We start from the raw sequence: 20,358 nt of genomic DNA, 5'->3' as shown, positions 1-20,358 counted from the left end.
GGTGATGTTTCCCTTGATGGTTCTCGCTTGATGCCAGGTTCGACATTTTATTTTAAATGCTTTGCTACAGATATAAATATTATTAATACGGATTCCTACATTCTAACTTCCGATGTGTTTCTATATATACGGTATGCACATTTTAAAAGTATGTGTTCTTGGTTTATGGCACATAATCGTATGTTATAAGTAAAAGCGTCGATCATATTTGCTTGCTTTCTAATTTTGGAGACTAGTTACCGAACAAGTACTTTCGATTGATATACCAATGTATTACTAAACTTTCTGATTGTTATTGTTTCATTCAACTATGTGGCTGTTGGATGTATTACTTTTCCTTCTGGTAGTATGTTATGGTAAGTAAACCTTGATAATTTTTGTGATCTGCGCATAATTGTAATGACGAATAGTTTATGCCTTTAAATGATGAATTTAATGACTAATTTTGCTCTAAAGTGTTGGAAGTCAAGGTCAAAATGTATTTTTATTGGCTAATATTCTTTTTTTTACCCATTTACTCATTGTCCGGTATGACATAGTTGGGGTAGAATTCAGTATGGATGAAGACATATTAAACCTCCATGTATGTACATTTTAAAACTTATTTATGGTACGTGTTTACGCCCGACATTCCCTTGGGTAAATCGCCCTGGACTATTTTTGATAACCTGTGACAAACATGTTTATTTCTTATAAAAGGCCAATTGTTTATGCTGAAACAAAACATAAAGCATAATGATAAAGCTTATAAGTGACATGATATAGACGTATCTAAAATTTCGAAAGTTAAACGTTTCAAGAATTGTGGACTTTTTTCTTGTTGCATATTGAATTTGATAGCTATTAATTTCTAATACCATTATATTTTGCTGTTATGATGTTGTAACAGTTTTGGCAAACTAAGAGAAAAGTTGGGTGTCATCTCAAAACTGTCAGTTTATGACTTCAGGAAAATGTGAAAACAAAATAGGAATCAGGTATGTTTTTAAAAATGTATAACTTGAAAAGTTAAATGTGCCATGCAAATTGATCTCTAACGAGACTCATTTTCAAATAATACAATTTGCATGGCACATTTAACTTTTGTTAAATTGTTAAACGTGAAAATAAATTGTTTAAACAGATGTCTAAGTAGTATTTATTATAAATGTACATGACATGAAATACACATGACAAATATAATATAAATAATATCCATTACTTTAACTTCCTTCTAAGCTGCATACTTGTTATTTGAATGTGAAGTAACTATCGCTGTTAAACCTTCACGCATATTGTAAATTGTATTTGTCGGCTATGAATGTGTAACACCGTCAAACATTGGTTTCTGTTCAATAACATTAGTTGGCATTGATAGATATTGATGAAACTTGGTGTGTAGGTAGCTTATGGGAAGTGCTAGCTTGGGATTGCTTTTGAGGGGGGGGGGTGGAGCTAAGGTCAAGGTCACTGTTACTAAAAATAGAAAAATGGTTTCTGCCCAATTACTTTAATTAGCATTGATATATATTGACGAAACTTGGTGTGTAAGTTGCTTATGTGAAAAGCTAGCTTGGGATTGGTTTTGAGTGGGGAAGGGCTAAGATCAAGGTCACTTTTACTTAAAATAGAAAAATGGTCAAGGTCACTGCTACTTAAAATAGAAAAATGGTTTCTGCGCAATAACTTTAGTTAGCATTGACATATATTGATGAAACTTGGTGTGTTGGTAGCTTATGTGAAGAGCTAGCTTGGGATTGCTTTTGAGGGGGGTGGGGCTAAGGTCAAGGTCGCATGTTACTAAAATAGAAAAATGGTTCCTGCCTAATAACTTTAGTTAGGATTGATAGATATTGACGAAAGTTGGTGTTTAGGTAGCTTATGTGAAGAGCTAGCTTGGGATTGCTGTTGAGGGGGGAGGGGCTAAGGTCAAGGTCACTGCTACTTAAAATAGAAAAATGGTTTCTGCCCAATAATTTTAATTAGCATTGACAGATATTGATGAAACTTGGTGTGTAAGTTGCTTATGTGAAGAGCTAGCTTGGGATTGCTTTTGAGTGGGGAGGGGCTAAGGTCAATGTCACTATTACTTAAAATAGGAAAATGGTCAAGGTCACTGTTACTTAAAATAGAAAAATGGTTTCTGCCCAATAACTTTAGTTAGGATTGACAGATGTTGATATATCTTGGTGTGTAGGTAGCATGTGAAGAGTAGCTTGGGATTGCTTTTGAGTGGGGAGGGGCTACGGTCAATGTCACTGTTACTTGAAATAGAAAAATGTTTTTTGCCAAATAACTTTTGAAAGCATTGATAGATATTGATTAAACTTGGTGTGTGGGTAGCTTATGTAAAGAGCTAGCTTGGGATTGATTTTGAGGGGGTGGGGCTAAGGTCAAGGTCACTGTTACTAAAAATTTAAAAATGGTGACCGCCCAATAACATTAGTTAGCATTGATAGATATTGATAAAACTTGGTGTGTAGGTAGCTTATGTAAAAAGTTAGCTTGGGATTGCTTTTGAGGGGGGTGGAGCTAAGGTCAAGGTCACTGTTACTAAAAATAGAAAAGTGGTTTCTGCCCAATAACTTTAGTTAGGATTGATAGATATTGACGAAATTTTGTGTGTAGGTACTAGTAGCTTATGTGAAGAGCAAGCTTGGAATTTCTTTTGAGGGGGTTGGGGTCAAGGTCACTGTTACTAAAAATAGAAAAAAGGTTTCTGCCCAATTACTTAGTTAGCATTGATAGATATTGATGAAACTTAGAGCGAAGGTAGCTTATGTGAAGAGCTAGCTTGGGAGGTGGGGTCAAGGTCACTGTTCCTAAAAATAAAAAAAAAAATGTTTTTCTGCCCAACAACTTAGTTAATATTGATGGATAGTGATGAATCTTAGTGTGAATATAGCTTATATGAAGCTGCAGATTGAACTTGCTTTTGAGGGTGGGGAAGGTCAGGGTACTTGATTTGTTGAGTGTAAGTTAAAAACTTAAGGTTTTTTTTCAAAAAGCAGACAACTGATTTTTTGAGAATATTTTACAAGGTAAGTTAATTTTTCTGTTGATTTATAGAAAAACAAAACTTTCTTACTTTATTGGGTAACAAGTCATACAACAAATTAATTGGCTATAATTTCTGATTGCCCATAACAAAAACCTGGTTTCGTCGCATTGCGGCGCTTCTAGTTTTTACTTAAAACGATTTATTCTAAATAGTCATTCTTACAAGGTCTCTATAATACTTGTCCGCAATCGTAACCATTGAACTGTATTACGCCAACTGTGACTACCTACGTTCTTATCCCAGATGACCCATATTCGAAATAAGCCAAGCTTTCATAAACAAAATCACCAATATTCGCGGTGATTAGACGATAAAGCAGCCATTTCTGTGTAAACATGACTATTTTAAGATTTAACATGATGACCTGTTTTAAACCGAAAATGACCCGTATCCCAACATGATTAAGAACTAATCAATATATTCAGTATCAATAGGTTTCGAATCTGTTTGTACACTAGCGTTTTGTTGCTATTTGAGTTAGTGGCCTAGTTTATAAAACGAAATTACAAATTTAATAAAGTCAAATGTTCCGACAAAGTTTAAAAAGGATTCAAGGAAAACAGCACTTTTCACACTTCATCTTGATAAGAAGTATAAACAGGATTTGCGATGGAAACAATTCATCAAGCAGTCTAGTCTGTTACCGAGATGACCCATACTTTTCCTTGATCAATTCATCTATTCTGGTCCTCGAATGGATCTGATTTAAATCACTCACGTTACGTAGACAACTTTTTCTAAGTTTTGGCATAGTAGCATATTGTTTACTTATAACTACCGGTATTCAAACTTGATCGATACTTCATCAAGATAAACACTGTAATCAAATTTTACAACATTCATATGAAAAAGCAGTCTGTAAGAATTTTATAATTTTAGCTAGTGTCCGAATGCTTACTCGAAATGGTAAAAGATACAAGATACACGAAACTTTATTTAAAGTAGGGTATGTGTTAAAAAGAAACATTAGCTCAATAAGCTTTTTTCCAATATGAATAACAGACATACATAACATATCAAATACAAATTACAATGAGCTTGGGACCTTGAAATAGAGGTATATATGTTAAAATGAACACTTATTGGAGCATGCATACAAATACAAATAGGAAAATTGGATAAGAGCATCGAGAACAGTGATAACATCAAACAAGTTTTCCCGTTTGTACGGCCGGTCCACACGCGCACGGTTCCACTAGTTGATATAACACTGTAAAATGGTCAGTTGTTTCAAAAGTATAACTTAAAGGGTAATCATATACATTGAAATAGCAAAATTGTAAGTAGAAATATATACAAGGATATAACAGTGTATTACATCGACTTGTAGTTCGTAAAAAGCTTATAACTAGTCTAGCTTGATAGGAACAATCTTTGGAAAGTATTGCTTAGAGAAGATATAATATTTATCATATTATTTTGATATTACACCTACCACTGTAAAAGAATGTTAATTGAAAAAGTCAAGTCGTAATACCTTAACAAAAAACTTGCTGAAAGAAAAACACAGATAGTCGTATGTGTTCGACAGATGTTATATAAATTTGAAACAATCATATTTAGATATTTGCCCATGTAATTTAATTAAATAAGTTGTTATTTTAATAAAAAAAGTCCGCTGAAATATTTTCTGGTATTTAAAGCCATATCTTGTCCAGTGGGTGTAAGCCATCCCACTGAAAACAAAACTCCTTAATACCGTTAAGACAAAGTATAAAAGATATACAGTGAAACATCTTATAGTTCTCAATTTACACATTGAAAATTTACAAGAGGGACCTGTCCAGGTGCAGATCAGCCTTCTAAATTCCAGGTAAATGATATTCGAACTTGATTGAAACGTTATTGAGTAACTCATTTTGATGTTCCGCAAAGATCTGATGAAAAGTAGCCTTAATTGCGTAACCAAGTTTTATTCAAAATTTTACCAATCGACTTATCTAGTTATCCCTGAATACAAATATTTGCCAAATCGAAACCTTACCAAGGAATTAACTATGACAAAGTTCTCAAAAATATCGGTCGAAAGAAGCAGTAGATATTGTTTAAGCAAGTTCTGCGATTTCAGCGAGATGCCTATTTATTACTCGAAACGACCCAACTTTAACCTTGCTTGAAACATGCTTGCTTGAAAGCAAGTTTTTCTGTAAGTTGTTTTCAAACCATGGTCTGAAACTCACAAGCAGCATTTTTGATAACTATTATACATCCATCGATGTGATCTGAGGGCTATAAATCGGGTATAGATGGAACTATATACGGAAAATATAAACTCAATTACATAATTATAGATTGACCTGTATACAGTATAGATATACCTATTTACGCTAAAGATGGACCTATATAGGGTATAGAATGACCTGTAAAAAGGTATAGATGGACCTATATACGGCTTATATATAGTACAATATAGACGGTATACAAACGCTATAGACGCTTGTCCTCAGTTCCACAAAACCAGCAACTACGCCGGCCTTAAAAAAAACCCATAACCTTGAGAAACACAATTCAATGTATAAAAAACAACTGCGATGTGGCACACTGAAAGAGAAGTACGGAAGAGACTAAATGATAATGTTTGCGCACGTTTATATTTTCATCGAACAGCGTCACCTTTCGAGTACAGACCTTCGCTCATCCTAATGCTGTGGTACCTTGACATCCAAATACCTCACAATCTTATAATCATCGCAATTACAGCATCGTGCATTTTATGTGTATATTTCTCATTTTTCTTGTCATTTACAAAAGTCTGCATACAAACTCCTCATTTGTACACGACTTGTTTTGGCATACCAACTTTAATGGAAATAGAACCTGCACTTCATGACCCATTCATACTTAATGTGGGTCACTGGCAACTTGTCCGTTTATTTGGTGCTACATTTTTAAGAGGTCTCTTAACAGGGCATTTGCGTACCCCTAATATAACTTTCAAATCCTGTAATTCACTGTACGTATTCCATGTTATATCAGCGCCCAGCAGTGCATCGGTTAAACTTGGAAAAGTTTCATCATCATCATCATCATCATCATCATCATCATCATCATCATCATCATCATCATCATCATCATCATCATCATCATCATCATCATCATCATCATCATCATCATCAGCAGCAGCAGCAGCAGCAGCAGCAGCAGCAGCATCATCATCATCATCATCATCATCATCATCATCATCATCATCATCATCATCATCATCATCATCATCATCATCATCATCACCACCACCACCATCATCATCATCATCATCATCATCATCATCATCATCATCATCATCATCATCATCATCATCATCATCATCATCATCATCATCACCACCACCACCATCATCATCATCATCATCATCATCATCATCATCATCATCATCATCATCATCATCATCATTAACGACAAACCTTATGATAATCAATACGACCATTTTAATAATGCCATCTTCTAAAACAAATGATGAACTTTTGATTGATTACAATGCCTTACATTTCAGCGTCGGCGCTGAACAAGCACACATTGGGCAATGTATCAAGCAGCAGCGAACCTATACAGTTAGAAGTGCAAGGTACACATTACCCCATGTTTGAGGATCAAATAAATAATAACTTCGTCAAATCTTGTTTACGGTATAAATGAAGACTGAGTGTATGACCTTAAGTATAAACATACATTTAAATTCATTCAAATACATGTTTCCTGCAAAAACGAAACGCGCTACAATTTCCGCACATCCATTACTCCCAATGTCAGTTTGAGGCTAGTAACAAAACACAAGGGAATAATTTTGAGCATTAGTGCATGTGTAGTATTTTTCGATACCGTTTTTAGGCCAACATAATCCTATGTTTAAGTATCATTCACGGTGATATTCAATCTTTAGTTATCTGATATGTTTATGCCATACCACTTGGAAGACCTGTATTTCAATAAAAATGTATTCTTGTAAATATAAAAATATGTATAAAGTATACTATATGCTATAATAATTTATTGCATTTTTTATATTATCTGACAATATTAACCTCATCCTGACCCTTATGCAGCAATCCATTCCATTCATGCTTTTATTACACGGTGATGAACAAGGCGAGGATATTAGTTTTCGTCTGCACCTCGTGCATATTATGTCATATTCGCCTGTATACTTCACAGATAAACAACCTGTCTTTAATTGTAACAGATTAACTGTCCGGCCAACAAAGAATTACATCGCTTTTTTATCCTTATCTAAAATATTGAATTATTCGAAATGTCACTTTTTATTTTATGAAGTTTTGGAAAATTGAATTACGCAATTTACAAATTGAGAGATATCTCTTTCACGATGATTATACGTGTCCGCAAAAGCTAAATGTTGTATGAAATTAAACTCATGCATATAGAATATTTGTATTACTTTTGTTAAGTTGACTATGTGTTGTTGTCCAGTGTGTCTTTTTAAGCGGTCTATGTGATAGGTTATAGCTATTTGCTTTTATTTCAGTAAATAATTCTACTCATTAACGTTTAAGAATAATATAGTACAGTATAAAAAGAAAATTGAAGTGTTACAAAAATTCCACCAGTGATTAAATTCCACTCACGTCACGATTGCAGTTTTATTACCTACTAAAATAATAAAATAGGTCCATTTCAAATAATCACAAAATACTTACCTTAACAGTCCTTGTAACTCAATACATTCTTTGGCACTAGCTAACGTCGTCCAGTGTGGCTGTAGAACTGACCATTGATCCTCATCTCGACCACGTGTATTCATTTATTTTTGCTTTCGACCAAGTTTTGAAAGCCTTGAAACATTTTCATCTTTATCCGGTGTTACCAAGCATTAGGGTATTAACATATATTGATATTTTATTGATTGTTTTTAAAATAGCTTAAATCACAATTTCAGACGGTATCGACAACGTATATCTGTCACCTTCTACCACGTTGTACAGGGTGGTAGAAGGAGAACAGCTAGAGTCTATAACCTGTTCAGCCACATGTATTCCGGCCTGTACGTACGCATGGTCCACATCAGAAAAAACGGTCAGTGCTACAGACACACTGGACCTCGGTCAGGCGGAGAGACGGAAGGCCGGATCCTATACGTGTACGGTTCAGAACACGATTTCACGTTTTACAAAAAATGGACCAGTCGTGAGCCTCAATGTCATATGTAAGTTAAATGCATACAACAATTGTCGTTGCACCTTTCGGTCAAATTCTATTATAACTGGCGGAAGTTTATTTGCAGATACCTAAACATCATCAGTAACAGCGGCGATTTTGTTTTCATCAATATTCGTAAATGATTTATATCAACATTGTTCTTTTACCAGTTATTCTTTTTATGTTAATCGAATCATTTCAGCACTTCAAAAATACAGTTATCAAAAAAGACTGATTTTGATTTCAACATGTACTTCAATCATTAAAGAAAAAATCAAAAGGTTCAACAAATGTTCTCAAACGTATATTGGTTTAAATATGTTTTACACTATTTGCTGAAAGCATTTTGCACTTAAATACACAGGAAATAGGGGTTTGTCATGAATATAACCGATCAATTATGCAATAAAATGCGTTATATTTTATTACATAACTTACGGCGCAGAAGTGATATAACCCTGTGCAATAATTTGCATATATAACTAGTGTTATAACTATGCAAATTAGATAACCGAATCACAGAAAATGTTCCTGTGAACCAGATTATTTATGCACACATCGGTACACAAAAAACATTGCATCTATAAACAACTACAGCCACATAAATCTAAATCAACACAAGGAAATGTCCAGCATCCTGTACTCCAGTGGAAATACCCCGTCTACTTCCTTGCAAAATGCTCACTCTAGGCAGTTCGCCAGCAATGCTCAAGTTCACACACTGTCTAAGTCACTGATACCACATCAAATCCAACTTTTCTGGTGGATTGTACAACATTTATGTTGCTTCAATTCATGGAGGCAATATCCTTTTGCACATCAATCAAAACTCATGTTGTAATCGACCAGCTACAGAGCGAATTCGCACTATTAAAAGCGATTGTGACGCTGACGTATGTTTTTTAAACTGCAAATGCCTGTACACACGCGCGTAATTATTCATGACGTCACAAAGTTATGGCATTGCTCTTTTTATTGATTTGCTTGATCTAAATGGATCAAAATATGTAGTTTTGTTGTTTTTAAGCAAATCCTTAAAAAATCGGTTGAAAATTGAGACATAATTTATATCCTGTATCGTTAATAAAATGTTTATATGTCGGACTATTTTCATCCTGCGTATGAAGCATCCAGACAACACACAATGTAAATACTTCGCCCTATGACAGGAGAAGTGTATCGAAGAAACTTTGACCTAGATTATGACCGTAAATGAGTTATGTTATAAATAGAATCTCAAATTCGTGTTTGTTTTGTATCAAATTTATTAAACTCGTTATTGAAATACAATAAAAACTCGTCAGGGCCTCGTTTTTATCGCTTCTAAATGAACTCGTTTAAAAAATTCGATACTAAATTAAAACAGTCATTTGAGATCCTCTATGTATGTATTAGTACGTCGGATTAAGAGGTTTTAAGATTTGCTAAGAATGCTAATAGAAAGAATTGTGACAAACAAGTTTTCTGATGTTGGAGATTAATGTTATCACTTTAGGCTTTTTTTCTAGCTAGTAATACATCAATATAAACGTCAATCAAAATTTCAGATGGTCCCAACAACGTATCTCTGTCACCTTCTTTCACTACATACAGCCTCAGAGAGGGAGAACAATTAGAAGTTATAACGTGTGCTGCAACGTGTAACCCGGCCTGTTCCTACTCATGGTCCAGATCAGGAGATAGTGTTAGCTCTACAGCCACACTGTTCCTCGGGCAAATTGAGCGAAGGGATACCGGATCCTATATTTGTATGGCATGGAACCCGATATCACGTGTTTCAAAGTATGGGCTAGCCGTGAACGTTCATGTCATATGTAAGTTGAATTTATGCAGGAATTTGCGAGGCGCCTTACAGTCAAGTTCACTATAACTTTCGTCTTGTGATGTGTTGATGCCAAAAAGTAATTAGTAACAGCGGCGCTCTTGATTTCATAAAAATTATAGCATTTTTGTTCTATTAAATTTTTCTTCCAACATGTATTTCGGCCATTTAAAAAAAATCAAGAACTTCAACAAATATTAAAGTAAGATGAGTTTTAAATTTGTTCAAATATGTTTGCTTACAGAAACAAGGCAAAAATGAATTTAATTGCTCCTTTATTTTTATACAATAATACACAGAACATCGTATTTTGTCGAGAATCATTGAAGAAATTCTGCAATGAATTCATGTGTTTTATTATTTGCGTTATGTTGTGCGTAATGGTATATCAGTTCATTCTTAAGGTAAAATGATTTTAAGATTTGTTAAATATGCTCGAATACTGACAGACATCATTCTCAATAAATTATGCTTTTATAAGAAATCTTCTCTTCTCGCTTCGACCATGATTTTATTTACAAAACAGGTAAAAGTATGACTTAAACGTTGTTTTAATTCCCTGTGCAATGAGCGATTTTAATCCCTTTTCCCGGCATGAATGTATACAAATAATGATATTAATAAATACCGTCAATCAAACTTTTAGATGGTCCCGACAACGTATCTCTGTCACCTTCTACCACTACATACAGCCTCAGAGAGGGAGAACAATTAGAAGTTATAACGTGTACTGCAACGTGTAACCCGGCCTGTTCCTACTCATGGTCCAGATCAGGAGATAGTGTTAGCTCTACAGCCACACTGTTCCTCGGGCAAATTGAGCGAAGGGATACCGGATCCTATATTTGTATGGCATGGAACCCGATATCACGTGTTTCAAAGTATGGGCTAGCCGTGAACGTCCATGTCATATGTAAGTTGAATTTATGCAGGAATTTGCGAGGCGCCTTACAGTCAAGTTCACTATAACTTTCGTCTTGTGATGTGTTGATGCCAAAAAGTAATAAGTAACAGCGGCGCTCTTGATTTCATAAAAATTATAGCATTTTTGTTCTATTAAATTTTTCCTCCAACATGTATTTCGGTCATTTAAAACAAATCAAGAACTTCAACAAATATTAAAGTAAGATGAGTTTTAAATTTGTTCAAATATGTTTGCTTACAGAAACAAGGCAAAAATGAATTTAATTGCTTCTTTATTTTTATACAATAATACACAGAAAATCGTATTTTGTCGAGAATCATTGAAGAAATTCTGCAATGAATTCATGTGTTTTATTATTTGCGTTATGTTGTGCGTAATGGTATATCAGTTCATTCTTACGGTAAAATGATTTTAAGATTTGTTAAATATGCTCGAATACTGACAGACATCATTCTCAATAAATTATGCTTTTATAAGAAATCTTCTCTTCTCGCTTCGACCATGATTTTATTTACAAAACAGGTAAAAGTATGACTTAAACGTTGTCTTAATTCCCTGTGCAATGAGCGATTTTCATCCCTTTTCCCGGCATGAATGTATACAAATAATGATATTAATAAATACCGTCAATCAAACTTTTAGATGGTCCCAACAACGTATCTCTGTCACCTTCTACCACTACATACAGCCTCAGAGAGGGAGAACAATTAGAAGTTATAACGTGTGCTGCAACGTGTAACCCGGCCTGTACCTACTCGTGGTCCAGATCAGGAGATAGTGTTAGCTCTACAGCCACACTGTTCCTCGGTCAGATTGAAAGAAGGGAAGCCGGAACCTACATCTGTACGGCACGGAACCCGGAATCAAGTGTAACAAAAGATGGACTAGTCGTGAGCGTTCATGTCATACGTAAGTTGAAATTATTAGGGAATTTTCGTGGCGCTTTTCAATCAAGTTTACTATGACTGATGCAATTTATGTGCAGATCAGTAACACTGGCGCTCTTGTTGTCACACTCTTTCGGAAATGATTTATATTGAACTTTTACAAGCATTTGTTTACATGTAAAGCTAATGAATACAGCAATTAAAAGTATATTCAACACTAACGATTATCCTCAACAATCTGATCTTAGATGTACTTCAATCATAAGAAAAATAGCAACAGATTTAAAAAATGTTCTAAAAGGTGGATTAGTGTTAAGTTTGTTCTACTCTGTTTGTGAATAGAAACGAGTTGGAAATGTCGTTACTTGCTTATTATTTTTTGCACTAAAATTAAATCAAGAAAAATCAGAAATGTATTTATGCGTTGAATTTATCATATATCTGCACGGCATGGAACCCGGAATGAAGTGGCTGGGATGGATCAATCGTGAGCGTCTATGTCACATGTACGTTGACTGTATGCGATACATTTTGGAGGAGCTTTTCATTACTAACTGACAGTGTTTCACATACCATGTTTATACAGAAATATATAGGTTACTATAACTGGAGTAACTGGAAGATAGATTTATTCGATTCGATGATGATGATGATGATGATGATGATGATGATGATGATAAACTATTGTAGTTTTTTAAATCGTATAGAAAAATGTTCAAAGGCTCATTCACCCTATTCTTGAAATAGTATGCTTTATTAAAGAAATCGTCTTCTTTCGCTTTCGATATAATTTTGTTTTACAATACACATAAAACTATGATTTTAGCGTAATTTTAATTCTCTGCGCATTGAGCGATTTTCATCTTGATACGGTGGAATTTGGCATGATTTTATAAACAAGAATTGAATTTAAAAATCACTTCAATCGATATTTCAGACGGTCCTGACAAGGTATCTCTGTCACCTTCTACCACGTTATACAGTGTGGCAGAGGGAAACAACATAGCAGCTATAACGTGTTATGCTAAGTGTAACCCGGACTGTACGTACACCTGGTCCAAATCAGGATCAAGGGTCAGTTCTACAGCAACTTTGTATCTCCGTCAGATTGAGCGAAGGGAGGACGGATCTTATATATGTACGGTATTGAACCCGGAATCAAGTATTTCAAAGAATGGACCAGACGTGAGAGTTGATGTCATATGTAAGTTGAATTTATGCCGCAATTTGCGAGGCGCTTTTCAGTCAAGTTCATTATAACTTGCATACTTTAATGTGCATATACCAAATCGTCATCAGTATCAGCTGCGCTTTTATTTTTTATTCTGAAATGATTTGTATTACTATTGTTCTATAACAATCATTTGTTGACATGTAAAACTTATCAAATCTGCATTTAAAACAATTTTTGAAACATGATTTTATAAGGAGGCTCACATATGTTACATAGCGATTTATTTAATGCTGCCACTACTAACCGTTAGTGTGCAACGCTATAACGATATGCGATAACAATATTAACAAACCGTTTTCCTTCTTCTTTTATATCGTCTATTATAATGTCTACGAATAAAAAACAGATGTCAATATTTTATGAATTTGATAAAAAAACCTTTTTCTAGGTCATTTCTCGCTGATCGTATTTTTTATTTTTATGTCGCCTCAAAAGGTGACGTTTATGTTTTACTCTTGGCGTCAGATGTGGCGAAGGGAAGTATATATGACCTGATCATACTGATACTTGGTGACAGTGTTTCAGGGCACAATGACATTTTCAAATTCGATCGTTTTGTGAAATGTCGAGAAACTCAAGACCAATATTCCCAACTTGATTGTGTATAATTCAAACATGATGAAATTTGATAACGGTATTTGTGGGCATACTTTATCGATCAAGTTAGACTAGCGATGAATGCCTCAAATATTTAACAATAATGCCCTTATTACAGTAAAACATAACTGGCTTATTACTTGATAGCCAGACAATAGCCTTCTGATTTACTATCCAAACATGACTAAACTAAATGAGAGTGTTTTGTAAATATACTTTCTTGACAGCGTTTGACTTCGAGATAACTTACAGTGTATGAAGCGTTATGACTACTTCCGGCTTTCTCATTGTTTTCGTACATTTACAGTTCGTCTCCCTAAAACATCTAACCAATTGCCGTCCTAAAATCTAATGAACATTACATTCGAGGGTTCAACGGTAAAAGGTGCCAACATCAATTTTTGGTCAAATATGACATTTGGTGTTTTTTCAGTGATACAAGGTATCTTTTATATGTGGGTAAATGAAGTTCATTCCTTATATGGGCAAAATTGATAGAATTATATTGAGCTAACTAGTTTCAGGGAAAACGTGTTCAGGTAAATGGTTCCAAGTACAGTTGGTACATTCATCCCAACAACATGTGAACTATTTACAGTGGTAAAAGGTGCTTACTCTACTTAGAACCTTTAACCAATAAAATTAGATTACATTTATTCAACAGCAGAGGCGCTACAATCAGTTATCTCCTTTTCTCAGGAACCTTTCTGGCTAATTGTTTATCTTACCCGTCAAGCTGGTGTTAAGTACTAGAACATTAATGTTAATTATCATTAAAATTGTCTTTATGTTTATGAATCTCTAATATCTCACAAGCAATTTGGGATGCTTAATTTGACTACTAAGGTGTAAAAATATGTTTTTGTTATGGTATTAACTTATTATTTAAACGTCTTTTTAATTTAACTCTATTGTATTAGTAGAAAGAACGTTGTAGTGGGCTCATATGTTATTATCATACTAATTAAAACTGCGATTGCATTTAAAATTTATTAGATAAATCATTTAAGATCTCGTTAATTATATAATACAAATGAAGATAAAGGCTAGTAAAAAAATAAAAATATAAAATATTGAACTGCAGGGTTAAAATTGTTTTTACTTGCATTGATGATTGATTAACTCAATGTTTTGTTAACATTTTACACTAATATTCTAAGGCAACAATAATTTAAAAGCTATACCAGTACTGAACTCAATATTCTTTTATAATATCACAGTTTACATTTAAGGAAAAGCATGTGAAAACTCAATATATATATATATGTTAACCCATGTATAAAGAGGTGGGTTAATTGGGGCTTCACAACAGGTTTGGAGCTCATCAATATACAAAACAAATATAATTAGTAAGGAAAATGTGGTTAGTTTAAATAGTATTAATTTAATAACGAAACAAATTCACTTATATGAATTAAGACACAATATAATCGATATAGTAATGAGAAAACAAATGGAAAACTATTGAACACATGATCAGATTAGTTTAAAGTGATCAACTAAGATTATAACAAAAATTGCTGTTTTCCTTAAGTGATCACTTATTGTTCTTACAATTTAAATCTTCAATAAATTCAAGACATTAGGTCTTGAGTTAAAATACAATGTATATATTTGTTTTTTTTTCAAAGGATTAAAAAAAGGGACGAGTAAGTAAAAAGTGCAGTTCGTCACCGATATCGTTTAGATTAATACTTATATTAAAAGGTATTTATAGGCATACTCCTGATCTTTAATTATTTGATAACAATTGTTTTATCATTATTTCATGATTAGTTATTATATACTTATTGGTCTAAAAACAATAAAGTTTGTGTTGTCTTAAAACTATGTTCTTAACTGCGCACGTCTCTAAACAATTTTAAAAATAAATCAAATATCTTTAACTTGTGTAGATGGAAGAAACGAGTGGTCAGACTGTTCAGTCAGTACTGAAGAATAAATTAACGTTTGTCATAACTCATCGAAACAGCAGTGCTCTTTAATTAAATATGTTTTATGCAATTATCATATTGAAATAATCATAAAGAGTTTTATTTTATAAACATATCATAATATGAACGTTCGGTAAAGAAAAAACGTCCATCGATTCTGAAACGAGTACCAAAACTGACCAATAATAAAATACTCACTCACTCAAGGTGCCATCAAACGGGGTCTTTACGTTTTACATAAAAAAAAAATCGATTATGAGGTGTTCTATGCAAATATGATTAAAGAGAATTACAAAGTCAATGTAGTTTAATTAAAACATTGTATTACAAGTTATTAAGAGATGCCGTCAGTTGTACTGAAGGCGAAGCTGTATAATGCAATAGAGATGAAACGGACAAAAAAGGAGAAGTGAACATTGCGAACTGATAAAGCACATTCTTTCCGATGGGAATTGATTATTTGGAAACAGCATATCTGTTTATTGTGTGTACATCATTGTTGCTGTATGATACACACTTTTTCATTGTCTAAAAACGATAAGAGACACAGGTAATGTTTTGATTACCAATACATATCCAGTTTTGCTTACTACCTGATATTTAGTCATCATTTTTTTTAAATATTTAAGTTAATCTGCGTATAATGTAGAACTTCAACAGACAAAGAAAAATGTAAAATACTTCACATGTTAAAGATGACCTCATTTTGTATTGTGTTACAAAATGCATTAATCATCTAAATAAAGGGACCGCATAAATATATTGGTTGTTATTTTATCTAAAGATATAATTATAATTTTGATAATAATTATAGTAATCAGGTTTTCTGTGAAGTGGTTAAAGGGTTTAACTGCATTTGGCCCCTTTTGCCTCTGAAATTACTCAATCTTGATGAAATGTTATAGTGGTAAAAGGTGCTATCTGCACTTGGCACCTTTTATTTCTTGCAGAAATTAATTTGTACAGTGCCAACTACATTTAGCATCTTTTACCTTAACACATTTTCATATAATAGCATTTGTCTCCTTATAAAAGTGCAAACATAATGTTTTTTACTGTATACCTTGTCTTCTAACGTTCACAACGTGACAAGCAATAGTCATTCTAGTTAGACTAGGAAAAATAAGACCAAAGACTTAACGGCAAAAAAAAGATTCTAATATTTTCGTTCTGTCCGTTATTCTCCAAATGTTGAAATTGGAAGTTGGCACCTTTAACCTTTGAACCCTTGAATTATGTTTCATTCTGCTATATCTGATGATGTTATGTTTTAAATAGATGCTATTTCTTCACTATTTATTAAATATGGAATTACTACATAGTTGATACTGACAATTACCGATGTGTTTCTTTCTTAAAATTCGTAACAATAAGAAAACATTCATATTCAAAGTAAGAGCTGATCATTCTAACCAATATTATTTTCAATCTGCGTGCGTAAAGAATGGCCTTGAACAGGCATATTCGTCTCGTATTGTAACAATTTACCAGGTAAAACACTGAAGTTGATCTTGAACCAGCTCGTACGTTAAGAATTGCATATAGTTTGCATGCACATGTGCATTATCAGTGCTTTAACATTGTGCAAATATAGTCTCTGTAAACCCATTATTGAAGCAAGGAAGTTTTACTAATGTACTTAGTTGGAGTATTTCGGCAAACACTTCCAGAAAACTACATTTGCCTCCGTCGGGTCTGTCCTATAACACGACTCACTAAAATGAACAGTGTATTCAATGTTCAGTCCATAATCTCCACTGTGGAATCAACAGTGTGTGTAAAAATCTGTCCTTCATCTCGACCTTCTGGAGTCAACAGTGTATTCAAGGGTTTGTGTTTCATCTCGACTTTCTTGAGTCAAATGTTTATTCAGGGATCGGTCACATATCTTAACCCTCTGGAATCAACATTTTGTTCGAGCGTCTGTCATTCATCTCCATTCTCCGCCATGAACATCGTATTCAAGGGTCTGTCGGGCACCTCGTTCTTTGAAATCAACACTGTACACAACTGATACATAGTTTTGCCTTTCATTCTATTACCTGGCCAATTAATGCTGAAATGTAAATTACGCATTTTGATGTTTTCATGGGGAAGTTTCTGCTGAATAAAATTCTGATGTTATTATACTCCCAAAATGTTTGACCGAAATATATATTTTGATTTTATTTTTGTGTCGTAGTAGCTAAAATGTGTTGATAATACACACATCAAACTTCATAGGAATGTTTATAAAATCATGAGCATGATTTTGTACTACAAGAGCTCTTTTCTTATATAGGTTAGTTTGTTTAGAGGTTAATAAGTGGAATAAATATTATATTTCACTGTTTCAAACCATGAGAGTATCAATTTATTATTTTTCACTGTTTCTTAATTTGAGCCTGTTCTGCTTTCCAAATCTATCAACGCCACACACATATTTGGAACCAATATCAACGACGTCTTTCCAAAATGAAGTTACGTGCGCATACAGGTTTACTTAAGTTTTTAATAAATGCCGTTAAATGTCTTTAATTACCACTGTTGGGCACAATTTACAGAAAAAAGGTTTGTTTCAGTACCAGTGCAATATATTGCACCTCGTCAACAACAAAAGTGAATATTTCACTTATGGGTGTGTCACTCGTGAAATACAACTTCTTGACCTCACTCGGTGAACTTAATAACGATATAACACTGAAACAAACACTTATCCTCAATTCATTAGAATAAAACTATCTGAAATAAATTGAATGTAGCTCAAAGAATATTTGACTCCATATGCATGCTGGTCACCATGCAGTAATTGTACAACTTTTGATATTTCAATGTTTAACCAAATAACATGTTTTGTGTATTAGTAATGTACAGCAATAGAATCAGCTGCAGTTTCATAATTAATAGGTGAAAATGGAACATCTGACGTAAAATTTTGCGAAAGTATGATATGAATTTTGATGATTATGATATTGATGACTGTTTCTGCGAATTTTATGTGCCCTAACATCATAGTGCTGGAGCTGCTGCTGTGGTGGTGCCACTGCTGATGATAATACTGTTGCTGTAATGTTATGGAAGTTGATGTTGCTGTTGTTGCAGCTGATAATGATGATGATGATGATGATGATGATGATGATGATGATGATGATGATGATGATGATGATGATGATGATGATGATGATGATGATGATGATGATGATGATGATGATGATGATGATGATGATGATGATGATGATGTTGATGATTCGTTATGACATAAACTGTTGGAACCATGAAGCCTAAACTATTGTAACTATTGTAGTTTTTCGAATCGTATAGAAAAATGTTCAAAGACTGATTCACCCTATTCTTTAAATACTATGTTTTATTAAAGAAATCGTCTTCTTACGCTTTCGATGGAATTTATTTAACAATTCAGATACATTTATGATTTAAGTGTAAACTTAATTCTCTGCGCATTGAGCGATTTTCATCTTGATCCGGTGCAATCCGGCATGATTTTATAAACAAGAATTGAATTTAAAAATCACTACAATCGATATTTCAGACGGTCCTTACGTGGTATCCGTGTCACCTTCTACCACGTTATACAGAGTGACAGAGGGAAACAACCTAGCAGCTATAACGTGTTCTGCTACGTGTAACCCGGCCTGTACGTACACCTGGTCCAGATCAGGATCAAGGGTCAGTTCTTCAGCCACTCTGTACCTTCGTCAGATTCAGCGAAGGGAGGCCGGATACTATATATGTACGGTATTGAACCCGGAATCAAGTATTTCAAAGAATGGACCAGACGTGAGAGTTGATGTCATATGTAAGTTGAATTTATGCGGAAAATCGCGAGGTGCTTTTCAGTCAATTTCATTATAACTTGCATAATTGAATGTGCAGATACCAAATCGTCATCAGTATCAGCTGCGCTCTTATATTTTTCAATCATTCTGAAATGATTTGTATTACTATTGTTCTATAACAATCATTTGTTGACATGTAAAACTTATCAAATCTGCATTTAAAACAATTTTTGAAACACGATCTTAAAAGGAGGCTTACATATGTTACATAGCGATTGATTAAATACTGCCGCTATTAACCGTAAGTGTGCAACGCTATAATGATATGCGATAACAATATTAACAAATTGTTTTCCTACTTCTTTTTATATCGTCTTAAAACAAACAATGCCTTATATTATAATTTCTACGAATATAATACAGATGTCAATATTTCCCAATTTAATAAAAACATACTTTTTTATAGGTCATTTCTCGCTGATCGCATTATATACTTTTTATGTCGCCTCAATAGGTGACGTTCATGTATTACTCTTGGCGTCAGATGTGGCGAAGGGAATTATATATTAACTAATCATACTGATAGTTGGTGACAGTGTGTGTGGGTACAATGACTCTTTCAAATTCAATCGTTTTGTGAAATGTTGAGAAACTCAATACCAATATGCCCGATTTGATTGTGTATAATTCAAACATGATGAAATTTGATAACGGTATTTGTGTGCATACTTTATCGATCAAGTAAGACGAGGGATGAATGCCTCAAATATATTACAATAATGCTCTTATTACATTAAAACATACCTGGCTTATTACTTGATAGCCAGAAAATAGCCTTCTGATTTATTATCCAAACATGACTAAACTAAGTGAGAGTGTTTTGTAAATGTACTTTCTTTACAGCGTTTGACTTCGAGATAACTGAAGGTGTATCAAGCGTTATGACTACTTACGGCTTTCTCATTGTTTTCGTACATTTACATTTCGTCTCC

The 20,358-nt window shown here is 33.6% G+C and overlaps 1 protein-coding gene across 2 annotated transcripts; it reads left to right on the top strand.

The window, feature by feature from the left end:
- The first annotated feature begins 235 nt into the window (after positions 1–235).
- On the top strand, positions 236–19,549 carry LOC128235098 (pregnancy-specific beta-1-glycoprotein 8-like). 2 transcript variants are annotated; one of them, XM_052949830.1, is made up of 8 exons: positions 236–356; positions 6,531–6,602; positions 7,932–8,198; positions 9,739–10,005; positions 10,660–10,926; positions 11,581–11,847; positions 12,763–13,029; positions 19,120–19,549. In XM_052949830.1, the coding sequence occupies exons 1-8, from the start codon at positions 311–313 to the stop codon at positions 19,440–19,442; spliced, it is 1,776 nt and encodes a 591-aa protein (XP_052805790.1). In that variant the 5' UTR covers positions 236–310; the 3' UTR covers positions 19,443–19,549. The 2 variants fall into 2 exon arrangements, with proteins under 2 accessions (XP_052805790.1, XP_052805791.1); XM_052949831.1 differs by lacking the exon at positions 10,660–10,926.
- The last annotated feature ends 809 nt before the right edge of the window (positions 19,550–20,358 follow it).

The sequence above is a fragment of the Mya arenaria genome, chromosome 5, assembly GCF_026914265.1.
Source record: "Mya arenaria isolate MELC-2E11 chromosome 5, ASM2691426v1".
Taxonomy (NCBI): Eukaryota; Metazoa; Mollusca; class Bivalvia; order Myida; family Myidae; genus Mya; species Mya arenaria.
This window is presented reverse-complemented; position numbering and strand designations above follow the sequence as displayed.

Coding starts and splice junctions, on each gene's coding strand:
- LOC128235098 (XM_052949830.1), top strand. CDS start 311: ATGTGGCTGTTGGATGTATTACTTTTCCTTCTGGTAGTATGTTATG. Junction 10,006..10,659: donor CGTGAACGTTCATGTCATAT/GTAAGTTGAATT, acceptor TCAAACTTTTAG/ATGGTCCCGACAACGTATCT. Junction 13,030..19,119: donor CGTGAGAGTTGATGTCATAT/GTAAGTTGAATT, acceptor TCGATATTTCAG/ACGGTCCTTACGTGGTATCC.